This window comes from Coloeus monedula (genome assembly GCF_965178545.1).
Source record: "Coloeus monedula genome assembly, chromosome: 4".
Lineage (NCBI taxonomy): Eukaryota > Metazoa > Chordata > Aves > Passeriformes > Corvidae > Coloeus > Coloeus monedula.
This window is the reverse complement of record NC_138784.1, coordinates 46,733,617-46,750,476: the sequence shown is the minus strand read 5'-3', so window position 1 is coordinate 46,750,476 and position 16,860 is coordinate 46,733,617. Positions and strand designations below refer to the sequence as shown.

Here is a 16,860-nt window from a genome sequence, read left to right as displayed (position 1 = left end):
TTCTAGTAACTCAGCATACATTTCTCTTCAATGTACACGTCTGATTTAGGTTGCTGTTTGGCATTCTTGTTGAAAATTAGCACTCATTGTCCTTCTCAGGACTCATATGGCAAGGGCTGAGATTGCAAACTTTTATGCCTGCAGAGCATGTTACGGTATGATGAGTCAAGATCCCCCTTAAACCCTCAAATTTGGTCTGGCCAAGGCCACTTGTCTTATTTGTGTCCCTGGGCATCTGTTTTATCTAGCATTTTGGCACTTTTTACTAGCCTATTAAAAGAAATGCTAAAAAATGACATGATTCTCTTAACTTGTCACAGTTCTCCTAACTTGCTTCATTATCCACTAAAATAATTTTCAACAAGAAATTCACTTTGCAGTAAGAAAATACTTTAATCCTCTCCTGCAGTGTCAAAGTGGCATGTAAGAGGCAACCCTGTGTGTGATTGCTTCAATAAAAACAACTTATGCAACGGTCACAGAGTTGAAATGGAAGCATAAGCAACTACATATAAACAGGTGCAGTGCTTGTGTGAGTGTGTGGTGGGGACAGGTAAGGCTGTGCTGTGTGTGTATGGGTGAGTATTCACCTGTTAGCACAGTAGAATTAGAAATGTTTCTGCAACCTATCCTTGGCTGAGTATTGTTGCCTATATTTGCAGCAGAAAAATGCTAAATGCACTATGAAGCCTTTGTTTTTCATCTATCTGACTCAACAGAATATATATTTTTATGATACATGTTGCACACGACAGCAAAAATCCTGGAAAATTTGTGAAAGATATCTCATGGACATAAAAATCTGTCTGTTTTATTCTTTTGTCAAGTACCTTTTATGCTTTTCCCCAGACCATCCTGTCCATCATAAGTGCCTTGTAGTGGAATCTGTAGAGTTAGTATGTAATTTTCACTACAGCACTTATGTAATGATGGAGAAAGGTGCTCATCTGAGGGAAGAAATCTGGATTCAATTCCTGGCTTGTCTGTTCATTGTCTCCAATGTTATTTGTCATTTAGGGTTTGACAGACAAAAATGTAGGTGTAGCAAATCCTGTCATTTTAACTCGCTGGATGTGCCAGCACTCACCAAAGTTTACCTTTACCCAGGCAGGCTGCGTTTCTCCCATAATGGAGGTCCTTAACACTTTTGAATTTTCAGATCCCTAAGATTTCCCAGTAGAGATGCAGACTCTCACAGCCTCTGGCAGTAGGCCTGTCACTATGAGTTACATTTTGCAACTCTGTTAGATGGAAGCTGTTGGCCATTTTCATACATGATATCACTATGGCATACAAGAAAATCATCTAAATTAGCATCCTGCTTTGAATTGCTGTGGAATCCATTGGTCATGGAAACCTGATCTCTAAAGAGAGGTCCAGACTCTATTGGTCATCAAGTGCTTTATGCTTGGTTTGTTGGACTAAGATCCACAAAAACCCACACAGGAAAATACTACAAATAGCAATAGAAAAAGCTACACTGAGGACAAAAAATATGTTCAAAATCCTGTCCCAGTTTGCTTAGGCATCTTAATTAGGACTGTAGTTATGATCTAATCAAAAACTGACCACTGGCATCCATTCTAAAAGTGAAGGAAAGGGAATGTATTTCTTATATGTGAAAGATGATACTTACAAAATATGGAATATACAACTTCAGTTTCACCTCACCTAAGAGAGTCTGAAACATATTTCTCGTCCTCTTGTGTCATCACCTTTTCATATTGAGAATAACAGTGAGGTGCAATTCCCTAACTTTGAAGGGCACTAAACCAGTGTCCCTTGGAATCAGGGACTGGATCTCATGTGTACCCTACCATTTAAGTAACATGCATATACCTCTTCTACATTAACAGACAGAATTGCAATTGCTGCATTTTTCAATGGACCTTGTCTTAAAGGCAGGCTTGCAAAGCTAGAAACTAAATGGTCTGTTCCTGTGGACAGTGAGCAGCTCCTGTGTATCCTAGCAAGCTCTACAAGCTCTACAAGCAAAGTCCCCAGAGTAAGTTACACAGCCCTCGGGCCTGTAGACTGGTGAGCAGAGGTCCACAGAATTACAATTCTCCTGCCTGATTTAAAAAAAAAACATGTATAAATAAGTTACCAGACTGATGCTCAGTTACAGCATCTGTCCATCAGTCTCAGGTGTTCTGCACTGTGCCATGGATCTGCCTCGCTATAGCCGAGCTGATTTTGCTTCTCAGATTTTTGTGTCTTGGAGATTAGCCTCCTGAGCTTCTTGTGGCTGTTACCTCTTTGATGTCTTGTCAAGCAAAATCCCTGGTTCAGTGCCTCTTAATTCTCTCTGTTCTGGTGTCATAGGAGAAGTTTCCTCTGTATCTCTAAAGCGTGCACTGGGGGTGGTTAGGGACTGGATGAATAGCTGTTGTGCTCTCTATACTGTTTGCTGATAGCTTTGCATTATGCCATCCTCATTATGATGTGCCAGTTTATAAGACAGCAGGTCTTGCTGTCTCTGGGCACCTTCCAGTTCCCCATGGCTCTGACTTCAATTCCTAACGTTAGAAGAATAGCTTTTCAACTGACTGAAGTGCTACCAAGTGTCTCATTTGTCATTCTGTCATTTTAGAGTGACAAATACAGATCAGGAACTGTATCTGCAGTCTTTTATGTATGTTTTCAGTTATTCTGACATTCTCTGTCTCTTCTAAATTAAGAGTAATGGAATCTTGTGGTGCCACATCTAAACACATACTTCTTTGCAGCCTGTGTGAACTCCCATGCTGTCACTTGTTTGCCAGTGTCAAAGCATTTCACCTTGTTAGATACACCAAGGAAGATGAGTTCCATACAGATAATCAGCTATTTAGGGGGAAGGCCAGATAAAACCACCTCAGAAAAGTGCATATCAGACTGCAGAACATGTACAGACATTTTGTTACTCAACATAAAAGATATTTAGGCATCCCCTCCTTTTTAAAGAGCATTACGTTGCCACTCTGGGTGCAGTTCTTGTTGGCTCTGTACAGAATATGCCCTGCATGCTATGTGCCAGCCCACTGCCTTCAGTACTCTAGAAAGTACCAGCTGAAGCTTAGTTAAGATGCATCAAGGCTGCTAAAATTGCTTTAAAAGGCTATTAAAACCTCCCCAAAGTGTCTGTGCTCTCATTGCTGTCCCTGGACACCCAGGGTTCAGTTCAGATGTGTCTGGGTTGTCAGTTGTGTCACAGGCCTTACAAGAGATCCAGATCTCTTTGGATCTGGAGACCAAGTTATGTCACATCACTGGGAATTACTTAGTCACATAGGTTTAACAATGCCTTTTGATATGTTAATGTGGTTTTTTTTGACATGCTAGCCATCAAGCAGTAATTAAGGCAAGTAAATCCTTGACCCAGTCTGACTAAGCTCCATTGAGAGTTTGACTTCCTGGTTTACAGTTATATTTAAGCATCTCTATTCAAGCTATAGCCCATTCTTAGGTCCTGTGATGGTCAAGAAAACTTGGTCTCAGCACTGAGTCTCAGTGCTGAGTTTTTTCCAGTGCTTGGAACAGTGTCAATAGCACTACAGTGACTTGTGCATCTTTATCCAATGTAAAATTTAAAACCTTCCATTTGCTTTCAGACTGTTACTCATTTTAGCAGCTGGTAAAGTGTCATCCTTCTTTGCAAAAATGCTCTGATACCTTCCTTTGAACAAAATCTCCAGGCTAGTGTTGCTGTCTCCCTCTTTATCCATTCTGTGCACACTGCTGCTAACTCCAGAAACTGTTCAAATACATTGGGCTCATATGTCTTTTTCTGACTCATGGTTATTAACATACCTTTTGCGTCAACATGGATGTAGACACTTACTTCTGATTTTTATTATTTTTAATCTGTTTTAGAACTGTGTCAAGTCTCCTTTGTCTTTTGGTTCCTCTGTTTTGTCCTATTCTGTTAAAATATTGGTCTACCTTCCCTAAACTTTGGCCTGCTAAGAGCAGTTTCCCTGGAGCTGCAGCTTCCAGTCTTACTGTGAACGGCTCCCAAATCCCACAAATTTGTCCTTTATCTATATTATTCACAATTATTAGCTCCTCAGCCTCTAATTGTTTCCACTTACCCTGTCTGTTTTAGAAGAGCATTTTTACTCCGAGCTATAACTGCTGTGTTTTTCACTCAGTGTTTCCTTAGATTATGCTGCTCATGCAATATGCTTGTGCCTTACTGCAGAATACACATATGGTGAAGCAAACAGAAGCCTTTTGACAAGCTATAGAAAATCTGGGCTGACCATGACAGTTAACTGGAACCCAGCAGATCTTAGTCCTCCTGCAAGGTGCAGACATGGGTCCTAGCCAGGAAGCAGACTTAACAATTAAAGAAAACTACTCTAATCACTAGCTAAAGGTAGAAAAATGTGAGGATTTTCCACAATAGAATTAACTTTACTTTTGGTACTGTTATAATATACATCCTGATAACATCATCAGAAAGTGTGGCTTTTTTGAAAATGTCAAGTGTTCTCATTTCTATTTAAACTAAAACCTGAAAATGAAAACTGGAGGATTAGGGGGTTTTTTAAAAATTCATTTTTAGCAGCCCCAAATCCCTATTTTAAAACAGTCAGTTTCTCTTTGTGTTTTGAAATAAAAAAAATACTGCAGAGATAATAAAAGACACAGGGTGTAATGCTAACAGTTAATGAAATAGTAATGTATTTTATTGCTATTTCTAATAAGACGACAATGTTAAAAATATTCTTCCTGTTCATAAAAAGTTGTAGCTGTATTTTAATCAGTAAATGCACTTAAAACATGCACAGATTATATTCCTAACAGTTTCTTTATAATAATATGCTATTTTGACACTAACTGAAGGTTTTTCAATTTGCATATTTAATTCAGACATTAATTACTTGCAGACTGGAATGCACAATTTATACAGGCTTCTTTGGTGCTTTCATATTTGAAATGACAAAAAAAACTCTTGGGAAGATGTGATACTTTCAAGGCCTTTCTGTGTATTTAAGTATTTTATCTGGATCCTTCAACCTTATTATAAGCCTTCTGATACTTCTAACATTCATAAAAACAAGTGGTTACACTGAGAATTTCAATTTCCATTAAAAAGAATCGCTTATATCTGGTTTGAGTTCTCTTCTACTAGGTAACACCCATATTCAGGGATCAGTGACCTCTTAGCCTTTTTGGTTAGCCCCCCCTGTGTCCAGCAGCCTGCCAGTGGTGGCTTTGGCAGGCCTGCTCTATATGACAGGGCTATAGGAATCACCCAAGTGGCCCGTATTCTGGGGGTGTTATGCAAGTGTTTGCTTACTGTACACCTGTAATCATGTATAATGCATATGAGAATGTGTAGTGCATGTAAGAAAAGGTGAGAACCCTGGGGTTTTGTATGTGTCTCCCACTGATGGAGAAGACTAAGATGTGCTTTGCATTTGAGGGCCATTCCTTAAAAATGACACTTATTGCTGTGCCTTCTTTGTGAGTAAGACACCTTCTTAAGGAGTGCAGACTTGATGATTTTCTGCCTTCACAGATGTTACAAAAATGGCATGCCCAAGATGCAGGAGAAAAGGAATTCTATATATTTTCCAGTTAGAAAGCATCTGGGAGAATATGTCTGGGAGGGTTGTTCTTGCCTGTTCTCAGTCTTCCTTTGTTACTGCTATTGCCCTCTCGGAGACAGAGCATTGCAAAAGGGAGACTTCAGGCTGACCCGATGTAACTGTTCTTGGTTTCTTACACCCTCATTTATAACATGGTCAATTTAGGATACTGATGATCTTACTAACTCCATGGAATGTTATTAAAAATACTTTGGAGGCTTGGAAATTTTTTTTCTCTTTTTTTTAAATTTCATTTTTTTATTTTCAGCAGAAAATCAGAGCCAGCATTTATGTGCTGTTCTGCAGAAAAAAAAAAAAAAGATGGCATTTTTGTTAGTGACATACCAGCTGAAAGGTCATAATGTGTATAGTGAAAATGGCTGTTACTGTAGGACATTTTTCATGTGTCATGAAACTATTTGATGATGATAGTATTTCTACTCTACAACATATTAAATTGTGTCTAAGAAATTATGCCATGCTGTGCATGCATTTGTGCTAGCAAGACCTTCCACACTGATTAGTTATTTAGATTTTAACAGAACAGGCCCAGAAAGTGGGATCAGTTTGCACTGATCCAGTTGCAGAGATAGAGTCTGTTAGCTCCTAGACATTGCAATATTTGGTATGTAGTAATGGTAAGATTTGAATAATGGATAGCACAATGTTCAAGGGCACTTTTACAAGTAACTGTGTCACTGTGTGCACTCTTAAATAGGCATAACATTACATAAGCAATGTTTACAAGTGTCTTGAAAACAAAGATATCACTTGTAAGGTTAAAATACATTTGCCATTCATATTCATTATCATCAATATTAGCTCTGGAGGAGAGTCACTTTTAGGGACCGAGTCTGGAGAGCTGGCTGGATAAACGACACAGACACCGATTCGATTTAAGCATTGTTCCCCCTTTATTGTTCAACTATGCAGGCTTAGATCTACTTCTGCAAAGATTCATACCCAGTCCCTCTAGGACAGCCTCTAATCAGTGAGGGAGCCGACCAGTGTATACCTCGCCAAGGTCTCTCAGGGCTGCCTGCAGCCAGGTGCTTTCCAGGCCTGCCTGCAGCCAGGGGCTGTTCAGGGGCTTTCCCAGCAATCCTGGGTCGTCCAATCTTTCCAGGGGTATCATATGCCCCTGTTACATAAGGAATCCCTCTACAAGTCACCTCTTGTTGACCACTATAAAAGTTTTTTCAAAAAGGATATCGGTATATTAAAAGGTATGGGTTTTTTTCAGAAAGGTTTTAATCTGGAGCAAGTAACTTTACCTTCTTAATTGTCCTTATAGCATCTTGGTGAACCCGAAGTTAGAAGTCTAATTATCATGTGAAGTTGTAAATCCTATCTGTTGCATCATTTAAGCAGAATGGAAACGCTTCTTTTGGATTTAAGTAAAATATGTCTGTGAAAATAAATTGTAAGAATCTAGAAACAGTGACATCTCACTGAAATTTTGCAAAACTTGCTTGTACTGATGTGTTAAAAAATGTGGTTGTATAACTGATAGAGTGAAAAGTTAAGCAGCTCAATTATCTTTTTAAAGATACCTTAAAGATTTTCATTTTTCTTCATGAGGATTTTGCAAAGTCACCGATTCCAAGAATGTTGCAATTTTATTTGTATAAAGGAAGAAGATAAAAACTGTAAAACATTTTCTACTTCCAGAAGCTTTACATAATCCTAAAGTCTTTGCCAACTGTTATTTTAGCACCTTCAAAAGACACATGGACTTCAAAATCAGATTCACATTGCATTTCTAATTGGAATCGACCTATATGAGTTCAGTTCTATGTCAAGACTCAGATCTAGCAGAAAAGGTTATTATGAAAGAAATGGGAAATCTTTCACAGATAATAATAATTTTTGTCACTAATGCAAGTTCTTTGTAACTACATTCAGCAAATATGTATATCTTACGTTTGTGTTCTTGTTTCCACAGTGCATACATTATAACAGACTTCATGGGCATCAGGAATGAAAATTTTATGAAGGTAGCTGCAGTTGGGACTTGGATGGGAGATTTTGTCACAGCATGGATGGTAAGAAACATAATTGCATTTTAAAAGGAAAGGAATATGTTTGTTGCTTTCAAGAGAAAGAGGAGAGGAGAAGAGAGAAAACTCAATTTCTCTAAGTGTTTCACCCCAGAAAAGTAAAAAGTTAACAAATGCATAATGGCAGGTATGTAATTAGCTGACTGTCCAGAAGAGCTTCAGTTAAAATGTATCAGAGTGATTTTTTTTTTTCTGTGAGTGGGAATTTTGCCATTGAATTCTGCATGGTGGCCCTTCTTTGCTATCAATTAGCATCACAACTTGCCATCTCGTGAAACAGTGACTAACAGCTAAAAATAAATAAGTCTGATGCAAAGAATTAAAAAGAGAAGAAAAATTAAACTGAAAGATGTGATAGAGAACAATGGAGATGAGGGAAAGCAAGCCAGTTACGTGCCAGCATTTGAAGATAGTCTGATGTGAAACTACCTGATTAAGTTTGTGTCTAATTTAGGACTTGGAAAAATTAAATTTTCACTTGGATTATACTTGCTACAAAGGCTTTCTTCTGAGATATGTGCAAGCCAAAGATCAGCTTAGTAAAAGAGAACCAGAAAATTACAGTTAATTTTTGGGAGCAAAATAAAGCATGTGCATATTTTAATTGTGCAGAAAAGGCATTACTTAAACACAAAGTGATAAAAAGTGAATTTAATAATTTTTTAAGATTAGGTTTTTATAATTAGCGTAGCTAAGATTTTTAGCAATTGTATTTTAACAATGTCTTCTACCCTCCATATTTGGAACATACTGTACAACAGACAGAAGGGGGAAAAAAAACCATCAAGGAACTTTTCAGGATGTTGTTCAGTATGTGTCAGTGGTTTGTCCAAGACAAACTGTACTCTGTGAAATGGTGGCCATGAAAAGCAAGCACAGAGAAAATAATTTATATATGCTTTACAGTAAGGACATTGCAGAATTGGTGCCTTGACTAATGTTGACGATTAATGTGGACTTCTTCTGAACTGGTAATAAAAGTCATGGGTACTTCTGAATACCTTTAGCTTGCTTTTTTTTCATGGGCTTCCACATCTTTATTCCACTATCGAAGAAGAGATGATGCATAAGCTAAGCTGAATTGAGAGAGATCATGTACATAATACATATGTGTCGCGGGTTCGGTTTGTAACCGGGCGGAAACACCAAGTTAGTGTAGTGGTTTGGTCCAAAATACTCATTACTGTTTATCTGCTGTGAGATAAGAATTAGGAGAAATGCAAAGCAGGCACCAAACTTGAAAGAATATAAAGAAGTTTATTAACAACTCTAAAAGAGGGAAGAAAAAAAAATTATACCACCTTCAGAACTCTCCTCCTCCCCCCACCTTCCTCCCTTCTCCCACTGACAATGTGAAAAAACAACCCCTAAGATGTTCAGTCTGTTTACCACTTCCATAATAACCTTGTTCAGTCCATTTAGAAAGAGAAGTCTCTTCTTGCTCATGCTATGAAAACATTATCACAACGAGACAGCCGCCCACTTCCAAATATTGTTCAGTCCATTTAGGAAGAGGAGTCTCTCTGCCTGCGTGTGAGTCCTTTCCCCCGACTTGCAGCTTTTCCCGCAACTGCTTTCGAGGGTCCACTCTTGAAGTTTCTTGGGGTACAATTTTAAGGTTGAGCCGTTCAGAAACAAAAACAGAGGCCCTTCTCCTTCCCTGGGAGCAAAGGGTCTTCATCATCTTCATCATTAAGACTATCTCTGGAAGCATCTCTAGGTACTGAGGTTTTCTCCTTTCCCGTTTGGAGCAAAAGTCCTCATCTGGTTCATCTCTCCTTGTTCAAACTTCTCATGAAATTACAGCTGCGTCAGCATCTGCCTATCTCAGCGCAGGTGCTTTTGCTTACGAGTTGAACACTCCACCCCCCATATCTTCATGAAATTACAACAGGATACTCTGATATATCATAGCTTCACAATAGAATTTCAGCTTTAAGCATCTCCTCTCTCTCTTCCCTCAGGTTTTCAGCTCTTCACAGCAGTAAAAGGGTTAATCTCACCTCGGCCTTGCAGCCTTGCAGCTGGAATGTTGAATTTTCTTATCACAGTGGAGAGGGGGGAGAGCCGAGCCGCTCCGGCTGCCCATGGCAAGGCAGTGGGGGGGGTTCCATGGCTGGAACAGGTCCATGGCTCCAGGATGGCCGTGGCCCGGCCCGGCCTGGCCCAAGCAGGGCCTGGCCGGGCCCGCTGGCCCCCACACGGGGCCCGCAGCCACCTGTGCCAGCGCCGGAAACGAGAGAGAGCTTGGGGGGGAGTTTGCCTATTCTTAAATGTGGATCACAGAGGTGTTCACAACTTTAAGTGGCTTAGAGAATTGTCCATATTCAAACTGGCCAGCTGATAGGCTCTATCAGTTCCCAGAGGAAACTGTAAGCACCCCTTAGCAAGGACGCCCCTTCCGGGACTATGCTTGCTAACCTATGACAATATGTGACTTAGAGCTCTAGTGGTAGATTGCACACAAGTTGTACTGCATTAGGTAATGTGGGGTTTTTTCAGTCCCTCTTTTCTCATTTCCACAAAAAACCCCATTATGTGCAACACTGTATAAAGCATGAAAATGGTTGATTCAAGAGGCATGAGAATCCTGATAGTTTTCTGTTGTACTCAAAGCCCTTTCCGGTCTCTTCAGCAGTGGAGGCACAATTGGATTTTGTCACAGCAAACTCCAGTGGCAGATGAAGTTATCACTGAAGAAGGGGAGAGAGACTAGGAGAAACTACAGAGGTGGTTTGATTAGAGGAGACTGTTTAAATTAGTCTGGTTCTGTTAGCTTTCAGGAAGAGTAGAGAACATGGAATTGGAGGGTCAGTGTATTTTAGGACATGCTTTGATTGCATGAGGAGAATTAAGAGGTGTAGTGATTCATGTTTAGATCTTCAGAGCAAAAGTGAATAGTGATATTGATGCCATGGTGATTTTTTGCCTTTCCTTTTATACCCCTTTTATATACCTTTTTATAACTTTTATATTCTTAGTGGTTTTTTGCCTACATTCTTAGAATTATTTGTCAAGCTAGGAATCTAAATATCTTAGAAGCCTTGTAGTTAGGGATCAGAAAGCCCCAGACCCCAAGGTCCTCTCCAGAACACATTCTGTAAGCTAAGATAGAACCATCCAGGGGAAGGCTCCTTGGGGAGGGGGGCTCACTCAAGCCTCTCATTGGGGAATCTTTGATAGATATGCTAATTAGTAAGACCTATAATGTTACACCAGATCTTTTAGAGGTGGGCATTGCAGTGTGCATTTTGGTGCATTTGACCTGGACGTGTGCACCTAAGGATCCTTAAAATAAATGCCAAGGTAAAACCCCTTTTTCCCTTCTAACCGTGTTTGATTCTTGATTTTAAGACCAGGAAAAGGCATCAATATTGCTTCTTCAATGCAAATCTGTTGGCAAAGTATATCAACCAGGCAATGGAAATGACAGTGTTCAAGGGCAGCTGAGCCTGAGAACATCAAACGAAGCTACAATGTCAGGTAGAGAGGTAATAGTAAGAGAGGAGATTGGGCATGCATGCTGGTGCATGGGCATGTGCATTGGTGCAAATCATCCCCCACGGCGTCTGACTTAAGCAATCTATCTTATGCTATATGAACAGAAATTGTTGTGTTATTTATATTTGAATTTGCTTGACTTTATGCATATAAAGCCCAGCATGGAATTGATGTCAAAGTGATATGAGTCTTCTGCAGTATTATATTTTGTGAAGTTTCGACATCCTGTTTCGAAACAGGAAAGAAAAACCAAACATGTAAAGAAATGTTTGCACATCTTCCCATTCACAACACTGTTTGTATTTTCTAATGTTTATTAAGTTTTTTTAAAGAAACCATCCATCCATAGACTTCAAGGCAGAAGATAAAAACGAAGATGTAGCCTTCACTTCACCGTGTTTGAACTATGGGAATTAGGATCTTATTCCCTATGTAATTGGAAACTTTGGGGATAAGTAAAAATAAAACAGATGGGATTAAATTGAAAAATGAGTAATCAATAAACAATATATTACCCTAAGACAGTGAGGAGGTGCTTATTAAATCAGGAAAGTGATTGAAATGGGAAAGTATATTTTGGATTGCTGATTGTTTTGGATTGAAAAGGCAGAAGTAAGTCTTTCTCCTCAACACTTCCTATCTCACTGACTAGTTTGGTGACAGGATCTGACTCAATTTCTAATAAAATCAGTGATATTATTTCCATTGTGTGTAATGAGAATGGGGCCATGCTTTGGGTGTACAGAAGCTTCACCTTTGTCCCTCTGGACAGGAGCGTCTGCTACTAATAAACATCTTTGCTGAAATCTGTAATAGGTGTTAGATGTTCTGAAGTCTGTGAAGAAGGGAATAGGTTCAGTAAACTGGCTGTCTCTAGGCACTTTTCCCTCTTTGAAGCCACAGAAGTATATCTTGCAATCTTGCACCTGCTTTGACATGCCCTTCTGCTCCCATAAAAAGTGAATTGTCCTCATGGAGAATGGTTTTGAGGCAGACACCACAGAGTTTTGCACAGTAGGACACCTTGGAATAAAAGGCTGGATTCCACCCAGACAGGCCTATAAACTAGCAATTATGGCTGCCTTCTGGGAGAGTGCAAGCAGGCTGAGGAAGGAGCTGATTGAGGGCAGATCTCTCATGATTAGACTGGCCTCTCTGTGAAGATGAGCAACCTGCTGCAGCTGTGTTTTTGTGAGGGACACAGTCCTGAGCATGTGTGGCAAGGCACGCTCAGAGGATACCTACAGGAGTGGGTGGCACTGAAGAGAGCAGAGTAGTGTTGGCTTTCAGACTGTCAAAAATGTTCCCTTTTGGTGATGGCTTTTTGGGCTCTACAAAGATTGGCCCTGAGCTGTGAACTATACTCATACCACATGGAGAGCTTTGCTTACCAGCTGCCATTGCCATTTGCATTAAAGACATATTGCTGCCTACAAACTCTACATACGTGTATAAGAGTCAAAACAGTAGAAGTTTAGAAGTTTGTTGTATCTTTCTTAGACCTTGCTTGCTAGGATTATCAGAAGCTGAAGCTGTTATCTTCAGCCAGTGTCAGAAAATGGTTGATTCAAGAGGCATGAGAATCCCGATTGTTTTCTGTATACTCAAAGCCCTTTCCGGTCTCTTCAGCAGTAGAGCTCTATGAATATACCAGGCTGATCCTCCTGACAAGAGATCCTATTCCTATTTACCTTCTTTCTGAATGGTAATTTAATTGAGATTCTCTTTTCCCATGTTAGTTGCTAGAGAGAATTGGGAACATTTGAGAGATCACTGAGCAGCAGAGACTCTGCCTGCTCCTATTATCAGAAACAATGATAAACTCAAGGGATGGTTTAGTATATTATTCATCAAACTAGGGTTTGCCACATATGTACCAGCATATTCTTTTTAATATAAGAAGCCAGGAATTTTTTCATCACTGTGCTTTATCAGAGTACTTGACACAATGAGTGTGAACTGAATCATTGTAGCAATTCCTGACTGTTCTTTTCGACACCTTTGCTTGATTTCAGTTTGACTTCTCCCTTGTGTGGGACGATGAAGACTTCCAGGACTATTTCTCTTTCATCATCTTAGCAGATGAATTAGTAGGAAGTTAGGAAGTAGTACTTCCAGCATAGTCTGGATGGCAGAGTGATAGATCACTATGGTTCCACTGATCCAGTACTGACGTAGACACATCATATCCACTTGGATGGATGGATATGGAGGTAGGGACCTTCTACCTAAGACTTCTTGTCAGGACATAGTATTGGGATTTCAAAAGGTTAGTACTGAATCTACACCTCCCTTTCCTCATTAGTGGAACTGGATAATGACTCCCATATACACAAGTTGCCTGGCCTTCCGTGAAGTCTTTTAGTGAAAAGAGTCACTCCATTAGGTGACATTCTGAAATATAACTTGTGGTGGAATGCTGCTCCCCTTGATAAAGCTTATCTGACCTTATGCAAGAAGGATTTTCTGTTCTCTGAGATTTTCAGGATTAGCTATAAAAGCTCCAGTTTTTCAGCCCTATAATTCCAGGGGAAAACCTCACACTATTTTGTGTTCTGGCTTTGCTAATTGTGAAAGAAAGAGATTTTGTCCATGTTTTTTTTTTCATTCACGTTTCTCTGCTAAACTTTTTTGTCTTCATCCTCTGGTGAAGAAACTTTCTGTGTTTTCCCATTCTATGTGATTAACATGTCTTACCCAGGCAGTCCCAGTGTAGCCAGTAAAGGGGCCTGTGGTTGCTTTGTAAAGAATACTCTAAAGGGCTGAAACCTTCCACAGAATTCTTAATGCTATTTATATCAATAGCTGACAGGTTTAAGTTGATGGTTACTGCCATGCAAGCACACAGTAAATCTGTAGAGTCCTAAACCAGAATGTTTTCTGTCAAATGCGCCGTACTAGAACTCAGGCTACATCTGAAAAAAAGCCCAGTTTCTCCACCTGGTCAGACCAAAAATCCATCCAGACTAGTATCCTACCTCAAACTGTGACTATAAGCAGAAGCCAACCAGGAGAGTAAAAACAAGCCAATGGTATGTGGTAGGGTCTTCTCATGCTCTCTTGAAATGCATGCAATTTTGTGTATACAATGACTCTTGATCTTAGAATTGTTTTGCTCTCTGTGCACCACTTTGCATTCAACTACAAAGAATTTCATCTGCCATTTTATTGTTTAGGGACTTTCTTCTATAAGCACCTTTCCTAATTCTTAACATTCAGCAAGCCATCATCCTTTTTACTGTGCATAAGTTAATATCATTATAAAGCTTTCTCACCTCGCTGCTCATCCATTTTCCCAGGTTACTTAGGAATATGACGAATAACTGCATCCCCTGCACAAATCCCTGTGGAACTCTGCTAATGACCTCCCTCCATTGCTAGAGCTGTCTGGCTAACCTACTTACCTTCTGTTCCCTGTCTTTTAATCAGTTATTTATCAACATAAAGACCTTCCCTAAAGCTCTGAATGTTGAGTTTCCATAGAAGCCTGTGACGAGGAATTTTTCAAAAGCCTATTAGAAAATTCAGCTTTGCCTATTTTAAACACATCTCCTTTATCCATGAGTTTTGTTGACCTCATTCAGTAATTCTGTTCTGAAATATCTCCAGTCCTGTTGCTTACAGAGCCAGCCACTTAGCTCTACAGCCTCAGATTTCCCCTCTGCTGCTAAAGTGGTATTCTAACAATGTTGGCTGGTCCTGAAAGTGCTGTTTGCAGGAAAGACAAAGTCACAGCTCAGGAGCTGTGAATGTATGAAAGAGTATGGAACCATCTTCATCTGGATTATCAGTGAAAGACAGTGAGCTTATTTCCTCGTGTTCATCTTTCCTCATCATTACTTTTCTCTGTCCTTTTTCCTCAACACCTCTTTGTCTTATGGCCTGGCATTATTTTGCAGGTGAACAAAAATTAAGCTGTATTTTGTTTTGTATGTTCTTGCATATAGCAGAAGGTCCAGCAGATCCTGAACATATCTGTTGATGTTATCCTGAAGCCAGAAATGTCACTGTTTGTGTTAAGACCTATATTCTGAGTATGGGCCTGGATTCCATGTTTCAGAGAACACCAGCTGTAGATACATAACCTCTCTTTCCTGAAATCTTATGTAGTCTATGGATTTCTTTGGCTGAACAGGGAAGCCCTTAACAAGTTTTTGATACTTTCATAGTTAGATGGAATTGTTGAATCATAATTTTGAGCACATGGACATGTGTCTGCTAAAGTAATTCTTTGAATCTGGGCCCCTCTTGACAGTCTTGCTGAGAAACAGCTTTTTTTTTTTGTTCTCTGATGTACAGAGAGTGGACACAATCTAATTGCTGTAGTTTAGAATAGAAGTACTCACTGCCCCAAATATATTTTCACTTGGTGCTTCATTTGGACATTGTAAATGCTGTTCTGGTGTTTCTTTATAAAATAGAAGCATAATGGTCTAATACACTGTACAGTCTAGGGGGAAGTAACGAAGCCCATGCATTAACGTTAATAAACCCATCACTTGATGTTATTGTCTGGTAGATACCTGGTACCTGTAGAATATACTTTGTGTACTTTCTTCTGTATTAATTTTTGTGATAAGAATATATGTTTACTTATTGCCATTAAAACATTTTTAATGGCTTGTAATCTCTTGGCAAGAGTTTTAAAAGTATTTGGAGATACTTGCTTTCAACTGTTGCCTCTGTGATCAGGACAAACAACATTTACTTGTAGAATAGCAGAGCAAGCTGTTCAATGATTTTGAAGTGCTTTCCTTGTGTCCATTAAGAGTGAATATTATTCTTGTCCTCTTTTGACGAGATGTAACTATCTATGTCAACATCCTGGAGTAATGAAGGGTTCATTACCACTCTGCAGAGACTAGGTTGATTTACCTCTTTATTTTATTTAATGTCATAATATGTATGTGTTTCCAGGGCATGTTCAGACAAAGTGAGCAACATTGATGAAAATATTGCTGAAAATAGCAGACACACAAAATAATTGCAGTAAAAATACATAGAAAATAAAATACTAATGTGACTAAAAAATGAAATTTTCTTTAGTACGGGGCAGGAACCTAGCATAAAATCTATGTTGAATGAAAACATAACACCATTATTAAAAATAATAAAGTTTCTGGGATTTTGTATTCAACTTTTGAACTAAAATAATAGCCACAAATGTTCACTCTTAAATTTATGTGAGTCTTCAGAAGTAATTCTTTTATCCAGGAAATTCTGTTTAGCAAAGAATAGCATATAGGTTTATTTGCAAGCAGTGAAGAATCCATTTTGATGCACATTACAAGGTAGTTTAGAGAGTCAGGGTCTTGAATGACTGACACATTTTTTAACTCTTGCTTCTGTCAAGGATTGGGCATGACAATTTAGATTATGATCAAGTCGATCTTCTTGATTGTTTTTATTCCACTGACATATCAAATTATAAAATAAAACTGCAATTGAATTTGCAGCATCTGAAGTGCCGTACATCTGAAGTGCCGTACAGCTAACGACTCTGCTGTACATGAGTAGTGGAAATGAAATTGAACTATGATATATGAACTGGAAGGAGCAAAATGGATGACACCTGTTACCTGACACCTCACTTGCCAGGGTTGCACAGAAATGTGACTAATAACATTATTAGTGGCAACAAGTTTCTTTCATTCAGAGAAGCATGCACAAAACCAGTTGCCCTTTTTGTGCACCTGTGTATCTTGTTTTGGTTTCCAGTC

General features: G+C 39.2%; 1 protein-coding gene across 8 annotated transcripts in view; it reads left to right on the top strand.

Moving 5' to 3' along the window:
• Positions 1 to 16,860, top strand: part of TMEM117 (transmembrane protein 117) — a 203,175-nt gene that overhangs the window by 72,634 nt on the left and 113,681 nt on the right. For all 8 annotated transcript variants that reach the window (XR_014226323.1, XM_082279636.1, XM_082279637.1 and 5 more), the window contains one exon: positions 7,525 to 7,624. Coding sequence is in view for 7 of the 8 variants with exons in the window: in XM_082279636.1 (XP_082135762.1) it covers positions 7,525 to 7,624 (100 nt within the window). In the remaining variant the exon portion in view is untranslated. The remainder of the gene's footprint in view (positions 1 to 7,524; positions 7,625 to 16,860) is intronic.